The 20,786-nt window shown below is 38.2% G+C and overlaps 1 protein-coding gene and 1 pseudogene across 1 annotated transcript; one reads left to right on the forward strand and one right to left on the reverse strand.

Annotated features, from left to right (window-relative positions):
• The first annotated feature begins 2,478 nt into the window (after window positions 1-2,478).
• LOC148570290 (uncharacterized) lies at window positions 2,479-5,111 on the forward strand (annotated as a pseudogene).
• Window positions 5,112-14,548: 9,437 nt separating this feature from the next.
• On the reverse strand, window positions 14,549-15,553 carry LOC107632872 (uncharacterized). The gene has a single exon (XM_016336512.1). The coding sequence runs from the start codon at window positions 15,551-15,553 to the stop codon at window positions 14,549-14,551; it is 1,005 nt and encodes a 334-aa protein (XP_016191998.1).
• Window positions 15,554-20,786: the final 5,233 nt, after the last annotated feature.

A 20,786-nucleotide genomic window follows, 5' to 3' on the forward strand; every position in this document is an offset into this window, starting at 1 on the left:
TTTTTTTTAAAATAAATTGTCGGATCGTGAATTTTTTAGAAATCTATTTAGAGTATTACTTTCATTTAATTTTTAACAACACTTAGCATAGCAGCAGGGCAAAATCGCATGATGATAAGTATCAGATAGATAGAATATTTATTTCAATGAAAGAAAAAATCAAATGAAGAGCTTGTTCATTCAATTGAACTAGTAGAAAGTAGAAACAACGACATGATAGGTTTGTAATGAGTGAGTTGACAAATTGTATAACTCTATCTCATGGGTTCACTTCAACTATTGTTTGTTGTAGTTGACTTCTGTTCCATTCCTGTTTAGCCGAGGTATACAGCTCCTTCTTCGACTGCTCGGCTCCGGAGAGATCTATATGTCGTGCCAGGAGAGTAATGGTAGGCCTCGGCGGTATAAAACACGGTGGCGGGAGCACTTGCAAAAAGCACTCCGACGCTCAAGTAAGAATGTGAGTTATGAGAGAGTAAGAGAAATAAATTAGAGTATGCTCTGTGACCAGTTTTCTCCTGGGCTATTTGGTGTGGTTTTATAGATGAGTGAGGTGCTCTCTTCTGTTTGTTTGTTCCGATATTGTTGGCTTAGGTAGTGAGTTCTGTTGTTGTGGATAACGGCCAGGAGATAGTGTTTGACTTGTGAACAGTGTTGGTCAGGTTTTCGGTTTCAGCTCTGATTGCTTATTTCCGAATTTTATGGTCGGTTTCGATTTTGATCTTGTTTCCGAGTATTATGGGGTACACGTCATAGCCCCCAAGCTCGTCTGGCGTTGTATGGAAATGGTAGGCGAGCTTAATGGAATTGGTCCCTACGTGTAAGGTTGATAAACCCATATTTTGTGATATATTTTGTGCTTGGTTTGAGTGATTTATTCAATCCTTCACCCACTTATTCATATTAATTGCATGGTTTTACTTTCCCTTCCTTATTATGTGATGTATGTGAAAAACATGTTTCCTATGCTTTAGAATTAATTATTTTAATTACCTTCATTTCCATTCGATGCTGTAATTAGTGTGTTGAGTAGTTTCAGATCTTCTAAGGCAGGAATGACTTAAAGGATGGAAAAGGAAACATACAAAAATGGAAGGAAAGCGTAAAACGGAGTTTTGGAGAAACTGGCAGCGACGCGGCCGCATGGACGACGCGGCCGCATGACTGACGCGACCGCGCGACAAGGAAAACTCCAATTGACGCGACCGCGTGACCCACGCGGACGCGTGACAGAGGTCACGCACCAGAAATTGCAGAAAACGTTCATAGAAAATTCTGAAGCCCTTTTTGGCCCAAATCCAAGTCCAGAAGGCATAGACCAGAGGTTATGAAGTGGGGGAATGCATTCATTCGAAGAAGGCTGGCAATTTTTTAGTTACTTTCCATGATTTAGATTTAGTTTTGAGAGAGGTTCTCTCCTCTCTCTCTTTAGGATTAGGATTTAGATTTAGGATTTTATTTGCTTCAAGGATTATCTTTTTACCAGGTTCAATGTTCTTTTAATTGACAGTTATCTCTTATTTTTAGATACCATTAATGCTTGCTTGTATTAGTTATGTTGCCTATTTGACTTATGCTACATTCATGTTATGATTTCTTATTTAATGTTACTTGAGATATTTCAGTTCAATATTGCTCTCTTTTACTCATGTTATTAATCATTCCCAATCTGAAGACATTTTTATTCCAGTAGATTTAATTTCCTTCCTTTTGGTCATGGTTAAGAAATCAGTAACTCAGGAGTTATCTTAGCTCAACATAATTGATAACTGTTATCTTTGCTAATTGAACTGAACCTCAATAATCCCAATCTTTTCTTAAGAAATAAATAGGATTCGAAGGTCAAACTAATTAGTCCCTTGACTTTCCTTTGCTTTAGCAAGGATTAACTAAGTGGAATTAAGATTCAACTTTCATTATTATTGATAAGAATAACTAAGTCTGGACTTCCAATTTCTCATACCTTGCCAAAAGTTTGCTTTACAGTATTTATTTATTTTGATTGACATTTAAATTAATTGCCATATTCACTCCTCATTCTTGAAACCCCAAATTTACAATCTCCATAACCAATAATAAGAACATACTTCCCTGCAATTCCTTGAGAAGACGACCCGAGGTTTAAATATTTCGGTTATCAATTTATTTAGGGGTTTGTTACTTGTGACAACCAAAACGTTTGCACGAAAGGATTTCTGTTGGTTTAGAATCTATATCTACAACGCGACTAATTTTATAAAATTCTTTACTAGCAAAAATCCTGACGTCAAAATGGCGCCGTTGCCGGGGAATTGCAAACGTGTGCCTTATTATTGGTTATTGTAAATATTTTTCAATATATATATATTTTTTTTCTTTTACTTGCTTATTTGCTTTCTCTCTTCCCTCTTATTTCTGACAGCTATTATGAATTCTCACCCCTCTCGCTTTGAGCTTGGTTCCAATTTTGTTGCATGGAATGGAAGCTATAGCAGGACTATGCATCAAGGTCTAAGCAATCAAAGATGGACGGAGCCACAAGGATCCAATCAACCCTTTAGGCAACAACATCATCCTAGATATCATGGACAAAGACCATTCTGCAATGCATACCCAACTGATAGATTTGATGGACCACCTTGTAACTACCAACAAGCCCCATCCTATGCTCAGAGACCATCCTCTCGACATAACTTCGAACCACCATACTCACAAGCTTCTTTTTACCATTCACTACCATATGATCCTTATCCACCCCAACGCCAATCCAATTACTCCCAAGAACCACCACTCTCCTACAAACCATGTTCATATCCATCAAGCCAAGAATCACAGGTTTGCTTCTACGAATCAGTAAACCAATTCAATGCAACCCTTCATCAACTGGAGCAAGCAATAAATCAACTATCTTCCAGACGTTCAGCCACTCAACAGACCCCCATGGCTTCATGTGGAGAATCTAATGAAGAATGTATTGTGAAGAAGACACAAGAAACTCCAGTAGACAGCATAGAGCATAACTTCGTACTGGAACAAATAGAAGAAGCTGTCATTGTAAAAGAAGAAGAGTTGGTTGAAGATTTAGGAGATGCCGAACCGCCACCTGAATCCAGAGTTGTGGAGAACTCCGTCAAGGATGTTACAACTGACGCTAAAGAGGATGTTGCACAACCTCCAATGCAGATATCTTATGAAGAACTGGACGTAGTAACTCAAGACACATGTTTCCTTGATGATGATGATCACAAGTCAAGTCCTCTTAGTGATGAACTTGCACCCGCAAGTGAACTCTTTGAGACAGAAGAATCTTCCCCGAGTGAATATGAAGATAATGCTGAGGTAGATTTCTCTCGACCTCCAAAATATGACTTGAGCGATGATGAGGGAGAATTTGAAGACTCTGATCAAGACATGGTTGACATGGAAGAAATTTTCAAGGAAGTGGAGGAATTCACTGAAGACCACAAGGGAGTACATCTTGCAGAACCACTAGAAACGCTTGTCCCAAGGCCATTACCACCCAATACAGACTTCAAGTGGGTAAAATCCTTAGCTTTTATCTTTACTTTTCCACTTGAATATGGTTTACTTGAAACAGATGGTCAGCTTAGAGCTCTTTGCGGCTTTAAGAGAAAAAGGGAAATGACTCGCACTCAACGCTGGTATGCAAGATCCAATGAGGTTTCGCACTTCAAATTGAGGTGCAGAAATTGGTGTCAAGCTCAATTTAAAGGATCTCGGAAGCTGTTTGATTACTGCAGTGAGAATTCAGATTACTTATCACCCGACTGGAAAAATACAGATCAAGACAAGGACGGGTGTAGAAGAAAAGTTTGGGATCCTGGAGTATATTCCGACATTCGTCACCCCGGGACCCTGAGAATCTGTTTGAAGCTACTCAGAAGCTTTACATGCCTAGTTTGGGACCCCGGAGGCTATTGACATTCCAAATACTGGTGGAGATTTCTGGACGAATTCAAGCACAAGCCACCATAACAGGAAGCTCATCCAATGTCCAACTTAAGGACTTTAACTAAAAGTGCTAGGTGGGAGACAACCCACCATGGTACGATCGTCCCTTTTTCAGTTTTCATTTTTGTCTATCTTGTTTGTTTTTTAGCTTTGATTGAACCTGGAATTTTGCATAACATTCATTGCATCTGCATTTCCATCTTATTCAAAAAAAAAAAGGGGTGTGCGACGCGACCGCATCGATCATGCGATCGCGTCAGTTGCGACAGAACACCTTCCACACGTCTGCATCATCCACGCGGTCGCGTGACCTGGAAATCGGCGTAAAGATCCAATGCCCAGAAAGTTGGGCTGGAATCGTGTGGCCATTGTGCGTTTCGCACAAAATGAACCACGCGGTCGCGTCCCTGACGCGATCGCGTCACACGCACAAACATTAATCCCACGCGACAGCGTAAGCGACGCGACAGCGTAAGCGACCTGATCGCCTCGCGCGGATAGCACACCACCCCAAAGGAGACAGAGAGTTGCGCTGAAGCGACGCTGGAATTGTGCGTTTCGCACAATCTCCAGTGACGCGATCGCCTCGCCTACGTGATCGCGCCATTCGCTATTTACCAATCCCATGCGAACGCGTCAGCCATGCGATTGCGTCAGCCCCATTTCACCCCAGCCACGCGACCGCGTGATCCACGCGACCGCGTGATCCACGCAATCGCGTGGATTAAAATTTATAACCCTCCTGTCATGCGAATCCTATCAGTTGCGCCGCCCCTCCCGAAACCCTCTCCTCCCTTTCTTCTTCTACACCACCCAATCACCACCTAGCCACCACCATCGGCCAACCCCGCCCCCGACGACCACCCAGACCCAACCGCCACGCCGACCCCCTTCCTCCTTCCCCCTCTTTCTTCTTCTCCTCTCTCCTCTTCTCCCTCCACCGCCTCTGCCCCCTCCGCGATCGCCGCTACCATCCGCGCCACCTCCAACCACCACCACCCTCAACCCCCGTCCCAACCCTTCCCCCATACCCCCATTACCTTACCGAACCCCCCTCTGCCCCGAACAGTCGCCATCGCCGCCGTGTCTCCCTCCTCTGCCGCGACAGCCGCCGTCACCGCCACCCCCAGCCGCCTCTCTGCCCCAATCTCCTTCATTAGCCTACCAGGTTCCGCAAAACGTCACCCTTTTACCATTCATAGTTACTTCATATTTTTCTGTTTTTGTTCATATTTAGGCTAGTTAGATATGCATGTTGTTGTGGATTCTAGGTTGTTAGGTAGTCTAGGATGTGGTTAGTGGATTTAGGCCTGATAATTGCGCTGTTCGTGTTTCTTGCTTTATGATTTTCGCAATTCTGTTGTTTCTATGATGTTGCTATTGTTCATATGCTGTGCTTTCTTGTTTCATGCTGCTTTTTACATTGCCTTTTTCATGTTCATACTCCTTATATGTATTTGCAGCTTTATTTTTTATTCATATGACCTATTTTGTTACTGTTTATTCTTTGGGACAGTTCAATTTTAGCCAAAATGCTGCCCAATTTTTTGTGAAATGTTTCCATTCATGTCTTGGTTTTGGCATTTTCAACTATACTTTCATTAGATTTCACCAAACCAATCCATGAATGCCCGGGCACGCATTCTTATTCTCTTCGATCTCATGGTTCATAAATTGCATTTTTGATGTTTGATTCCGATTTTTGCTATTTCTATATCTATTTAAATCATCATCTACCTGTTTTCCTTGTTTGGTTATGAGTTACTTATGGCTTCTAATTATGAATGTTTGTTACTTAGAAACTTATCCTTATGCCACTTACCTTAACCCATTTTTCACTAACTCACTAATTCTAATTTCTTGAACTCTTTTTCAATTCTAACCAAACTCACATTTTAACACATCTCTTCTGGTTTTTCACTTTCTTTTAACCTTCTAACCATGGCATACTGATAATTTTTCTAATTAACATGACTTCTAATACATTTTGGATTGTGACTTTTCTTTTAGGACTTTTCACTCTTATGTAATCCTTAATGCACATTTATTTGACTCATTTTCATTACTCTGCTGCTCCTTTGCCACTATGTGCTTATTTTGTTATTTGCCTACCCGTTTTTCCTATTTTTATTATATCCTGGTTTTCCATTTTTCAGGATGTCTGATTCCCAGAGAAAGGGAAAAGGAAAGGCTACCACTGGCAAACGTAAAAGAGGAGATTCTTCTATGTCTATCGTAGATCTTATGCATGATGCCTCCTGGCGGGAAAAACACTTTACCACCCAGGAGAAGGCTGACCAGCTACTCCCTGCTACTGATCCCATCAAGTTTGCAAACCAGTACTGCGATTTAAAATATCCGGCGTTTGCAACCTCCAGGAACCTGTACTTAGAGCGGACTCTGAAAATCCCAAAAGAACTCCAGCAATATACCTCTGATCAGATCAAAGAAAGAGGCCGGTTCTTCCTGGAGAGAAACCTGGTAGAGGTCAATGCATCTTGGGTTAGGAAATTTTACTACAATTACTTCAAAACTTCCCTAGATGCAGTGAACCTAAGAGGAAAGCAGATACTGGTCACTGAAGAGGCCATTGAGGACATTCTGTAGCTCCCACCCAAGTCCGATCAGCCTGATGGTTACAAAAAGGTTGAGGAGGACATGCGTTTCATGAAGTTTGACTGGGATGCTGTCAAAGCAAGGATAGCCCTTGACCCGACTGTTCCGTGGGAAATGGGTCAGGATACCACCATGCCTAAGGGAATCAAGTGGATTTACTTAAATGATGAGGCTCGGCTATGGCATCAGATCTTGAGCAACTATATTATGCCAAGTACCCATGAGACAGAGATACCAGCCGCTATGATCACCCTCTTTTGGTGTGTGATGGAGGGTAAGGACCTGTACCTGCCACGCTTTATCCGGTCCTACATGGCCAGGGTCCACGTCCGAGGCACTCTCCCCTTTCCATATCTGATTACCCAGCTCGGCCGTCGAGCTGACGTGCCTTGGGAGGATGCCGATGAGAGGCCACCTGCTGCTGAGTGCAAGAAGATTATTCCTCACAGCAGGAATTTTTTAGCTTTGGGCTACAGACCTCCATTCCTCTCATCTTCCGGTGATATAGCCACACCATCTACTGGTCCTTCTTCCTCCACAGCTACTCCAGCTACCCCTGCTACTACTACTGCACCTCCACCTGCCTCAGAGCCAGTTTATCACCTAGTGCACCGCCTGTTTCAGCAGCTAGACAGAATGGAGCGCCGCAACCGGCGCCGGTATGAGAGATCTGAGCGTCGCAGCCGGCGACGCTATGAGCACCTGAAGCTTTTGATTCGATCTAGTGGCGACATCCCCTCCGAGCCTGACACACCATCAGAGCCATCTGAGGAGGAGGCGGATGAGCACGAGGAGGAGACCCATCCACAGAGAGCGACTGCTCAGGCAGGCACAGAGCAGGCTGCCCCACAGCAGGAGGTCCCACATCAGATCCTGGCTGTAGATCCCGAGATCTCCATTCAGTCAACACCTCCTCTGCAGCAGACAGATCCTCAAACCACCACCACAGAGACTCCAGCTATCCACCCTTCCAGTGATGACACCCCTTCACACCCAGTTTGAGTGAGCATCGAGGACGATGCTATTATTTAAGTGTGGGGAGGTTGCCATCTCTGGCATATTTCTATTTGGGTGAACCACTACAAACTCTCTCTTATTTTGTTCATTTTTTGTATTTTTGCATATTTTTCTCTTTTTTTTTTTTTTTTTTGCTTTTTATTGTACTTTTTGCATTTTGCACTTTGAGCTATATGTATACTATTTTGGATATTCTAGCTTGATTTGCACATTAGTTTACTAGTTTTATTTTAAGTGGATTAATTAGTATAGTTTACCCTTTTTAGTATATGATAGTTGACTTGATTAAAAATAAAAAGGAGCTAGAGACCTCAACATAAACAATCCACACACCTTGTATATATAGTATTACATGTTAGTTAGTAAACAATATTTCATCAAGGAGGAACACTAAAATTTTAAAGCCATCCAACATATATTTTACATTGAGTATAATGGGAACTCTTGATTTCTACTTGCATGACATACTTAAGTGATATATGATTTATGAGTTTGAGAACATACAACCTGTGAGTTTTGAGCTTAAGTGTATGGTTACATTTAAACCATAATATTTTACTCCTGTGTGTTCCACCCTTCTTTTTTATTCTGGTGTTCTTTACTTTGTTTTAATCTATATGTCCTGTTATAGAATATAGATACATACCAAGATAGGATTGAGGCCATTTTTTTAAAAAAACTTACTTATCCCAAATAAAGCCTACCTTTTATGCCATCCTTGTTAGCCCCCTTGAGCCTTTTAATCCCCTCTTGTTCTATAACTACATTACTAGCCTTAAGTAGAAAAATAAATTAAAAATCCCAAGTTGAATCCTTGGTTAGCTTAAGATAGAAATTGTATAATTATTTAAGTGTGGAGAAACTTTATGGGAACATGGATGATAGAAACAAAGGTAGAGAAGTTGAAAAGAATAAAAATGTTTTGGGAAGCATGCTCATATGAAATTAAAATAATTAATCACCATGTGCATTTAAAATAAATAAATAAATAATTCAGTATTTGAATAAAGGGGATACAAAAAAAAGAATTCCCCAAATGCACAAAGCGATGCACATGGGATAAAATTACAACATGAGCATGTAACATAAAAAGTGAGAAATATGGGAAAATAGGTAAAGAAGCCTTGCTTTATAAAATATGTATGTTAGGTGAGATCTTAGACTAATCAAGGATTCACTTAATTAGCTCACTTAGCCTTATACATATACCCTTACCTTTACCTTGGCCCCATTACAACCTTGAAAAGACCTCATGATTTTTGTATGTCTATATTTTATAATTGTTGATTGGTTAGATGAAGAACAAAGTTATAGAAAGTAAGGATAAAAAGAAGAATGGAGTGATTAACCCAATAAACACTGAGTGACTAGAGAGTAAACACAAAATTCAGTGAGGGTTCAATAGCTCATCAACATATATCTCTGCTTAATTTGTTAATTGTCCTGCAAGTTTATAAAATATTTTTTCTTCCCATCTCAAGTGTAAAAGTGCTTTAACATTATCTACGGTTGGCTATGTGTATATGATTCCTTGAGAATGTGAATTGATTTAACTACATGTAAGCTTTATATATGAGTGAATAAAACTAGAATTGCATGACTCATTTAGATAGTTGCATTTAGAATAGATTGCATTGCATGAGATTCCACCACTCTAACCTTACCTTACTCTTTATCTTGGATTTAGCATGAGGACATGCTATTGTTTAAGTGTGGGGAGGTTGATAAACCCATATTTTGTGATATATTTTATGCTTGGTTTGAGTGATTTATTCAATCCTTCACCCACTTATTCATATTAAAATCTATTTTTGAAGCGTTGAAGTATTTGTTAGTACTCACTTTAAAGATTGTGAAATATGTTTGAAATTTCTTATGATTGGAAAGATTTCTGATGAAAAAGTATAATATGATTTGATTTGATTCGATATCTTATATATTTGAAAGATCAAGAATTTGTTGTATTTGAAATTATATGTTTTGAATTGGTTTGGGAGGCTCGTATTAGAAAACCGTAGTTAACGGCGGTTATGACGTTAACTTAGATGCATCTAACTCAGACTCCAGCTAGCAGGGGTGTTGCTAGCCTAACGTGTAGGCCACACGTTAGATCTGTTATTCTGTTAGGACACACAAGAGGAAGGGGCTACCCTTAGAGGTAGAGCCACCCAAGTGTGAACTTTTGATTTGATTATTATTATTATTATTATTATTATTATTATTATTTATTATTATTATTATTATTATTATTATTATTATTATTATTATTATTATTATTATTATTATTATTATTATTATTATTATTATTATTATTATTATTATTATTATTATTATTATTATTATTATTATTATTATTATTATTATTATTATTATTATTATTATTATTATTATTATTATTATTATTATTATTATTATTATTATTATTATTATTATTATTTCCTAATTAAAATTATTTTGATAATAATGTTTATATGGTCTCATGTGAATTATAGATGTATTGTCTAGTCACTGAGTTGCAAAACTCATCCCTTTTTCTAAAAATATTTTTTCAGGAATAAATGTATGATTATGTGAGTCTTTCTATTCAAGAGAAATGATCTGCAATGGGTATCTATTCTATGTTGAATTCTTAGACATCATCTGCTCCATATATCACAGGCAGGATCCATCTATATTTATTTATTTATTTATTTTTGTTGAAAATATGAAATTATTGATTCTAGAAATTGTAAATTTATTAAAAATATTTGTAACCTTCTTATTTATCTTATATTCAAATCTGTTTGGCTTGCTAGAAAACTATTTTCCTGAGCGCCAGTCATGGCTCATTGTGGGTCGTGACAACTCCTGCATTAATGTATTCAAGAAAAGGTGTTCTCCAGTCGCGGCGATGGTTAATGCTTGTTATGGATAATAGTTCGATGCTAGGATTTTCTAATGTAAGTTGTGATAATGTCGATATTTGTGTATCCGCCCTAGTAGCAGCAAGTTTAGATAATATGTCTGCTCTAATGTTCTTCTCTCTATGCACATGTAATATGATGAATGTGTCGAATTTTGAAATGAGATCCTTTGCTATGAACCAATATCGCTCTAGCAAAGAATCTTTTACCTGAAATTCTCGGATTTGTTGAACCACCAAGAGGGAATCACAATGTACTGTTAGGCTCTGTACTTGGAGGCTGAGTGCGAGCTTGAGTCCTGCTAGGAGCGCCTCGTACTCGGCATAGTTGTTGCTTGCCGAGAAATGGCATTGGAGGGATTGTTCAGCCATCACTGTGTCTCCCTCTTTCAGGACTATCCCGGCCCCGCTTCCTTCTCGACTTGATTCCCCATCAACGTGTAATTCCTAGGTCTTGTTGTAGTGGTGCTCGCTAGGTGTGAGCTCAGAAACAAAGTCTGCTAGGATTTGTGACTTCAGAGTCGGCCTGGGTTGAAACTGGATATCGAACTCAGAAAGTTCAATGGACCATTTGGTCAACCGTCCTGCCAGATCTGGTTTTGTTAATATTTGTCTTAATGGTTGATTTGTCCTTACAATTATTGTGTGGCTCTGAAAGTAGTGCCGGAGTCTTCTTGTTGTTGTCACTAGTGTTAAGGCCGGGTGTTTTATTCTCGGATACCTTTGTTCTGTTGGTTGCATGACTCTGCTGACGAAGTATACTGGCTTTTGTATTTTTCCTGTCTCAGTGACAAGAGCCAAGCTTATAGAATAATTTGAAGCAGATAAATACAAGTATAAAGGTTTACCGACTTCTGGTCTTTGTAACACTAGTGGCGATGATAAGATGGTTTTGAGCTCCGCGAATGCCGTCTTGCATTCTTTTGTCCACTCGAATTTCTTATTCCTTGATATCGTCTGGAAAAAGTGGTATGATCGGCTCGATACCGCTAGCAAGAACCGTGACAGGGCAGCTATTCTTCCTGCTAATTGTTGTACCTCTTTCATTTTTTTCGGGCTCGCCATGCTAAATATTGCGTCACATTTTTCAGGGTTTGCTTCAATCCCCCGTGAAGTCAACATAAATCTGAGAAACTTGCCTCCTTGTACCCCAAAGGCACATTTCTCTGGATTGAGTCTCATGTTGTATGCTCAGATCTGCCTAAGTATTTCCCTGAGGTCTTCACAGTGGGATCTTCCTGGTATGGTCTTGGCAACCATATCGTCCACATAAATTTCCATATTCCGACCTATCTAATGGTGGAATACCTTGTCCATTAGTTGTTGGTATATTGCACCTGCATTTTTTAGACCAAATGACATTACTCTATAACAAAAATTTCCATGTTCAGTTATAAAGGCTGTCTTGCTTTGGTCTTCTGGATGCATGAGGATCTGGTTGTAACCAAAGTATGTATCCATGAAGCTTAAGCTTTTGAAACCTGATGCATTATCTACGAGCTTGTCAATACATGGTAGAGGGTAGGCATCTTTTGGACATGTGATGCAGTAATTTATAACCCACAAACTAACCGGCAAGTACACCAGGTCGTACCAAGTAATACCTTACGTGAGTAAGGGTCGATCCCACAAGGATTGATGGATCAAGCAACAATGATTGATTAATTGGCTTAGTTAGGCAAGCAGAAAATGGTTTTGAGATGTTCAAAAGGTTTAAGTTCGAACTCAGAATATCAAAAGGATGGACAAATAGATAAGTTGGGAATAAAATATGGAGAAAACAGTTAAGGCTTCGGAGTTGTCTATTTTCCGGATTGACTTTTCTTATCAACTATTTTAATCATGTATGATTTAATTCATGGCAAACTATATGTGACTAGACCCTAATTTCTTAGACCTTCCTAGTCTCCTCTAAAATTCATTAACTGCCAATTCCTTGGTCAATTAAATCCAATTAGAAGGTGATGATCAAATTCCAATTTATATGCCACAAGAATCCTAATTATCCAAAAATAAGGGGATTATATGTCACGTATCCCATTAAATACAAACAATTAGAAATTCAGGATAATATATTTTCAAGCTGTTGTTCAAGTAAAGAGCTTTTCCAAGTTTTACAAGAACTCAAATAGAAAGAGGGTCATACTTCCGTTCCACCCAAATTCATAAAATAAAGAACAAAAATAATTATTGAAATATAAATCAAAATATAAATTAAATTAGAAAGAGCAAATGAATCAATCCATACAATAGACAGAGCTTTTAACCTTAACAGTGGAGGTTTAGTTGCTCATGGAATGTAGAATGTAAATTTGTATAGAATTCCCTAATGGAATCCCCCTAATGGAACCTCTCAATAGAAAAGAAGTCTCCCTTTTTATAACTAATCCTAATTAATTTAAAATCTAATTTTTAAAATTAAGATAATATCTTTTCCTATTTTCAAATTCAAATTTGAATTTAAATCAAAATTAATTATAACAATCATCAAGTCTTCAATTGATGGATGGGGACCACTTGTTTTGTCCATTCTGCAGCTTCTAATCTGTGTTTTCTGGGCTGAAAACTGGGTCAAAACAGCCCAGAAATCGCCCCCAGCGTTTTTCTGCATTTTCTGCACGTGGCACATGTCACGCGTACGCGTCGATGGTCTTTTTCCCGAGTCACGCGCACGCGTCAATCACGCGCACGCGTCGCTGTGCAAATCTTCAAATCACACGTATGCGTCAGTCATGCGCACGCGTCGCCATGGAAAGTTCCAAATCACGCGTACGCGTCAGTCACGCGTACGCGTCGCTCCTCGCTACCATCTCCTTTGATTCTTGTGCTGCAGAAACTCTATCAAATTCTGTCGAATGCTACCTAAAATAAACAAAATTGCAAAAGACTCAAAGTAGCATCCATATTGGCTAAAAGATAATTAATTCTTTATTAAACTCAACAAATTAGATGCAAATTCACTAGGAAAAGATAGGAAAGATGCTCACGCATCAATATGCCTTGTTCAGATCTGTAAAGTCGACACACATGCGCCATTTACCTGAATTTTTTCTTACCATTACCACGTTTGATAGCCATGTGGTGAAGCGGATCTCTTTGATGAAGTCGGCGCTGAGGAGTTTACTGGTTTCTTCCAGGGCTGCTTTTGACTTTTCTGCTCCGAGATTCCTCTTCTTTTGAGCTATAGGTCAGATTGTCTTGTCAGTGGCGAGCTTGTGGCAGATAACGTTTGGGTCTATACTTGGCATGTCTGCTGGGGTTCAAGCAAATAGATCTGCGTTGGTTTGTAACACTTTTATGAGCTCCAATCTTTCTTGTCCTTGGAGTGCTTGGCCGATGTATGTGACCTACTCCGGTTTTGACGTCAGTGGAACTTTCTAGAGCTCATCCGCTGGTTGAGGTCTTTCTTGGGTGTCCTCTCGAGGGTCAAGTTCTGCTAGGGACAATACTTCGTTTGTACTGTGAATTGCCTTTGTTGATATTTTTGTCTTGTGTCCGATCTCTTTAGGCTTGCATTGTAGCATTGCCGAGCTTGTTGACGCTCTGAGTGGAGTGTTGCTATCTTGCCATCCTGTCACTGAAATTTAACACATAAATAAAAGGTGGATACTAGTATACTATTGCCCTAAACATGTTCAAAGCAGGTCTTCCGAGAATAATATTGTAAGGACTGGGGAAATCAACTATAAGATATTGTATGTCTATAGTTCGTGATAATGGGGTGTCTCCCATCATTGTCTTTAGCCATATGTAACCTTTAATCGGGATCCTTTCTCCAGAGAATCCTACTAGTTCTCCGGATGAGGGTTGCATGAGTTTTTCGGATAACTTCATTTTTAGAAAAGTATAATAGAAAAGAACATCTGCACTACTACCTGGGTCCAAAAGGACTTTTCTTACCAATAGTTTGCCTGTTTGGATGGAGATTACTACTGGATCGTCTAAGTTCGGAGTGGCCGAGGATATATCTGCCTGAATGAAAGTGATTTTGAGGTCGGATGTATCTTTGTCGCTTTGTGGTACTGTTCCTTCGATTGCCAGCATCACGCGGTAGCTTCGTTTTCACGCCGAGATTGTTTCACCTCCCCCGGCGAATCCTCCAGATATGCAGTTTATGATTTCCTTTGGTGGAGTAGTGTTTGGCCATTTATTGTCTTCCTTGCTTCCCGATGTTTGTTGGCGTTCTTCTCGGTCCCGACCATTTTCTTTATGCTTTCTTCCCTCGATGTATTCGTCCAAGAGGCCTTGCCGAGCTAATCTTTCCAACAAGTCTTTTGGTATCACACATTCGTCAGTCGTGTGCCCATATCTCTGATGAAAGGCACAATGTTTGTTTCTGTCTACAAATCGTTGATCCTGGTAACTCCCTGCCTGAGCTGGAGGCTTTATAATTTTGGCGTTGAGAATTTCTTTGATTATGTTTTCTCTCTTTGTGTTGAATCTGGTATAATTGTCGGATTTTGGAGTGAGCTTGAATGGCTTTCTTGCTTCTTTATTATTTGTCAACCTTATGGTTCTGTCTTCCTCCTTCCTTGGTTGCTTTCTTTCTATTCTTTTGGCTTCACGGAGCTCTTCGATCTCCATCTGTCCAGCCGCCCTTTCTCGGAATTCCTCTAATGTCTTTGGCTTGGTGACCGCGATCGTTTCCCAGAACTTACCGGGTCGAAGGCCTGCCTTAAGAGTGTGTAGGTGGACTGCAGGGTCCAGATTTGGTATCTCTATGGTTGGTTCAGCGAATCTAGTCATGTAGTCTTTTATGCTTTCTTGTGGACCTTGGCGGATTGTACCGAGGTAATCTGATCCGTGCACGTATATCTGCACAGTTGCAAAGTAGTCGATGAAAGACCTCGCCAGCTCTTCAAATGAAGAAATTGACCCTGCAGATAGTTTAGAAAACCAAAGTAGTGCAGCTCCGTCAAGGTAAGTATGAAAAGCTCTGCAAAGAACAAGCTCATTGTTAGCGCTGTTAAAAAACATCATGGATTGAAACTTTTTAATATGAGCCCGGGGGTCACCAATCTCCTTATATGGCTCGAGCGAGGAAGGCATCATGAAGTTTTTTGGCATCTGGTAGTTGGTGATTTCCTCAGAGAACAGGTTGTCCAAGGTCAGCTTCTCCTTTGGTGGGTTGATATTTAATGGGTCTGTGCTGCCTTGGGCTGGGCCTTTGGAGCTACCTTCCTCTCTTTTACCAGTACTATTTTGGGTGGAAAGCTTGGCAAGCCTTTAAACTTCTGCTTGTAGCTCGGCCATCTAGGCCATAAGTTCGGCTTGAGTGAGCTGATGAACTCTGTTATCGGCCATGCTGGAAGGTTGAGAACCCCTGCACAAAAGAAAAAGACAAAGCGCAATGTGGGAGAAATAGTGGGGTTAGATTAACTCTAACGGGCCCACGGTGGGCGCCAAATGTTTCGTTCCTGTTTAGCCGAGGTATACAGCTCCTTCTCCGACTGCTCAGCTCCAGGGAGAGCTATATGTCGTGCCAGGAGAGTGATGGTAGGCCTCGGCAGTATGAAACACGGCGGCGGGAGCACCTGCAAAAAGCACTCCGACGCTCAAGTAAGAATGTGAGTTATGAGAGAGTAAGAGAAATAAATTAGAGTAAGGCTTGTTTTGGTAAAGCTTTTACTTTTCGAAAGTTGCTTATGAAAGCTATCTTTTAAAAGACAGCTTTTTAAAAGCGGCAGCACTTGCATTTGGTAAAATCATGTTAAAAATAGCTTTTCATAAGCACAAGCACTATAATTGTGTTTGGTAAAATAACTTTTAAAAATTAAAAAAATTATAATAACATATTTATAACGAAGAATAATTTTTTTTCAAATTTTAGAGACCAATAATTAAATATTTATTTGATTTACTCTCTATATTAATATAACTAGAGTTATCATTAGTCAATAATAAAACTTGTATGTAATCCAATGTTAGTACTGATACGTCCATTACCTATCTATATATATTGACTCACTTTTATAAATAATAGAAAATAGAAAACATATCTCAAGTAAAATTATATATCTATATTTACATATGTATATATATGTTGTTATTATAATTTTGACAAATGTTCATGAAGTTGGTGTACGAAAATTTTATGATTGGTTTCCATAAATCAGTCTCCTTCTTCACGTTTTAAAGAACAGAGAAAGACAAACATCTACTAAAAAATACAAAAACAACGCACAAAAAATAATATAAATAGATAGAAGTTCATACTTAATACATGATGGAGATGTATTTGTGTTAAAATTGTGAAAATTAGGTTGAAAATAAAAAATATATGAAAATTGTGTTAGAATTTGTGAAGGTTAGGTTGAGAAATTAGAAATATATGAGTATTTCAATGGCAATATAATGGCAGGAAATATGTGTGGGAAAATAAATGAAATCTGGTGTTAATAATTAATAATGGTAATTTTGAATATTTATTATATTAGATTTTTTTTAATTTTGATAAACACAAGCCAACTTTGAAAAGCTTCTTCTTAGGTGCTTTCAAAAGCACCCCTAACTTTTAAAAGCTGTAAGTACAAGCACTTGGACTTTTTAATTTACCAAACGCAAAATGAGGTACTTGTGCTTTTAAAAAGCACAAGCACCTCTTCAAAAAACTTTACCAAACCCAGCCTAAGCTCTGTGACCTATTTTCTCCGGGGCTATTTGGTTTGATTTTATAGATGAGTGAGGTGCTCTCTTCTGTTTGTTTGTTCCGATATTATTGGCTTAGGTAGTGAGTTTCGTTGTTGTGGATAACGGCCAGGAGATAGTGTTTGACTTGTGAATAGTTTTGGTCAGGTTTGCGGTTTCAACTCTGATTGCTTATTTCTGGATTTTATGGTCGGTTTTGATTTTGATCTTGTTTCCGAGTATTATGGGGTACACGTCAACTTCCATATCCACTCATGTTTTACTCGATTTTTTTTATTGTTAACAATAAATAAATTAATAATTTTTAAATTTTATTTCATAATCTTAATTCAAAGAACAAAAATAATTTCTGTTGTGGATGTTTCAGTGTCTTAATTATAATGTTGTAAATTAAAGAAATAAACTTTAAAGACAAAAAGAAAACATGCAAAGTGTTGAAGATAAAATAAAATGTAGAAACTAAAGAGAAAGGATGAAGATAAATATAAACAAATAAAAGAAAAAAAATTTAATTAAAAGTAGAAAATAAAATACAAGTTTAAATTTAGACTTGAAAAAATTATTTAAAATTTTTAATTTTACTCCACGATGCTAGAAAGTCTGAGAGTATTTTTGAATTTCTAAGTGTTTTTCAAGAATAATTGAACTGGTTGTATTGTTTGCCAAAACTTCTGTTTATAAACTAAACTAATGTCAATTCAAAGTTACTCTTATAATATTTTTGCGAGTTTTCAAACTTGAATTAGTAACTGTTCCTGCATTTTTTGTCCCTTGATGCTCTATTTCTATCATTCACAATCGTTCCCGCACTTTCTATCTTGACGTTCTAATGTTGCCATTGACAGTTACATCTTTGACATAACATGTTCCATACTTCGGGCATATTTCAAATTTTAATTAAAACTACTTTTTTACTAGTGCCAATTAAAAGCTTTTTCTAAAATATTAAAACTAACATTTAAAAATAGGATAAAGTATATTTTTTGTCTTTAAAATTTGTTAAAAGTTTTAAAAATACACTTAAATTTTATTTTGTTTCAATTTTTTGTTCTAAAAGTTTTCGATTTGCATCAAATTTATCCAAAAACGACTAATTTTTCAAAAAAAAAATTATGACCAATTTAGGAATAACTTCACAAGAACAACTTTTAACACAAGCAAATCAAACATATTTATCTGTATTATTATTGAATTAGTCCTATTTTTTTAAAATTTAATTATCAAGAGTATATTTGATACAAATAAAAATTTTTTAGAACAAACTTGAAATAAAATAAAATTTAGGAATATTTTTAAAAGTTTTAACAAACTTGTTGAGTTAAAAAATTAACTAACATAAATGATGATGACAATTATTAGATTATTGGGATAATTACCCAATTAGTTTTGATTATTTTGATTGAGTGATGCAGGCCAAAACTCATTGTTGCAGCAGCCCAATAGGATAAAAATAAAACTCATGCTGATGGGCTGTACAAACAAAGGAAGCCCAAAGAAATCAAAGCAAAGAAATAGACGGGCTGCATGAATGATGTCCGATTCAAGTCTGATAGCAAGCAATTCCCTCCCATTTGCTTTCACCAAAAGCAATGTTCACCTTTTTCCCTCCTGGTAAGAAATCAGAGAAGTGAGAGAGTGCTTAGTCCCTAAGTTGTTCACCAAAGAAGCAAGAAAGAGAAGGTTAAGCGAAAAGGTTGAAGTCTAATCACCCACATCAAACTGTATCAAGAAGTGAGAAGCTAAAAGGTGATTTTTGTTCCTCACTGCTATATATTCACGGTTATAAGTGTGTCTTGGGGACCAAGTTGTGTTTCAATGGCTAAGATGTGGTTTACCATTGAAAACATTTGTTTCTGCTATCCTGTGGCTTTTGATCAACAAGAGAAGGTCAGAACCAAAATTCCTATTTTGAGGATTGACAGGAAAAGGTAATGTGGTGAGTTGGTGGAGCACACGGCTCGAGGGTTGACCTAGGAGAGAGTAAATCAGCAACATGCAAGGAGATAAAAGAAGTTTTTTCATCATTCAAAAGCCAAGGAGAGAAACCCAGTGTTCTTGAGGTGTATGTTTTGAGAAGAGCTCTTTGAAGAAGTTCATCTACTTGGACAGTGCTTCCTAGTAAAAAGAGCATTCCGCCAGAATGAAGAACTGAATTAGAGGCTAGCAAATCTGGTTTATCACATAGCAAAGAGGTTGTTGAAGCATTAATCTCCTTCATGTTTTACTGATTGTAATTTACTTTTTAATATTTATCTTTTTGTAATTTCTTGAGGTAAAAGGCTGAATGAGAGAGTTCTTGAAAGAGCCTAAGAGTGGAAAGAGGCAGAGAAAAATACTTGAGTGAAAAGCCTAGAGTTATTTCAGATTTTTTTGGGTGAATCTGTGTCTTGTATCCTGTACCTGTGAGGTACCCCTTTCTTAGTTGGGTTAGCACTAAGAGTGAAGAGTTAGGTATTAGCATAACCAAGTCAAGTTAGGTTAGAACTTGAGTGTGAAAGGATTGTGTCAATCCTGTGGAATTGGTGTATGTAATACTTTAACTATAGTGAAAATTTTACCACTGTTGTGGTGGAGACTGGACGTAGGTTGCATTGCACAAGGCAACCGAACCAGGATACATGATGGTGTCAGCTTTTTTCTTCTCTACTCTGTCCTATTTTCTGATATTCATGAGACAAAATGAAATTGTCTCATAAATTTTCCATTACTGAGTTCAAAACAGATTCAGATTGCAAGTTTGTTTTAAAAGGGTCATTTTAGTAACTTAAAAAGAAAGAATGTCATAGATTCAACCTCCCCTTCTCTAAGCCTTCTACAACCTTCAAGACTTCAGAAACAAAAAATATACAAATTGATTCCAAAGGTTCCAGGGGCAGATACTATGGGGTAGATCAGACCAATCAGTTTGAGCACAGTATTTTACAAAATAATAGCCAAAATTCTGGTGTATATGATGCAATGAGTGATGGATAAAGTAATTAGTGGGAACCAAAGTGAATTTATCAAAGGGCGGTTAATTAGTGATAACATATTAATAGCCCATGAATACATGCATTACTTGAAGACTAAGAAGTATGGCGAGTATGACTTAGCTTTTAAACTTGATATGAGCAAAGCCTATGATCGGGTTGAATAGAGTTTTGTGTGGGTTTACGATTTCTTACTTTGTTACTGTAGAAGGACACTCTCACGGCTTGTTTAAGCCAACAAAGGGACTCCGACAAGGAGATCCTCTTTCCCCTATCTATTCCTAGTCTGTGCAGAGGGTTTATCTCATCTGCTCCACAGAGGAGAACAGAGACAACAATTTTCTGGACTTAAAATTAAACCGGAGATGCCTTACAATCAGTCATCTCTTTTTCACAGACTACTCCATCCTCTTTAGTAAAGTAAATGTTCAGACATGCCATATATTAATGCAAATCCTACAAGACAACAGCAGAGTAAGCGGTCAGATTGTTAACCTGAATAAGTCTTCAGTCTTTTTCAGTCAAAATCCTCCTCAGTAGGTCCGGGCAGAGCTTGCACAACTCCTTCAGGTTTCACACGTTGGAGCCCAAGATAAATACCTGGGTCTACTTGCAATTATGTCATGATCAAAACGGGAAACATTTAAATACATAGAAGATAAGATTGTGAAGAAACTGAGCTT

Source organism: Arachis ipaensis, chromosome B3 (assembly GCF_059453495.1).
Source record: "Arachis ipaensis isolate K30076 ecotype BB chromosome B3, ASM5945349v1, whole genome shotgun sequence".
Taxonomy (NCBI): Eukaryota; Viridiplantae; Streptophyta; class Magnoliopsida; order Fabales; family Fabaceae; genus Arachis; species Arachis ipaensis.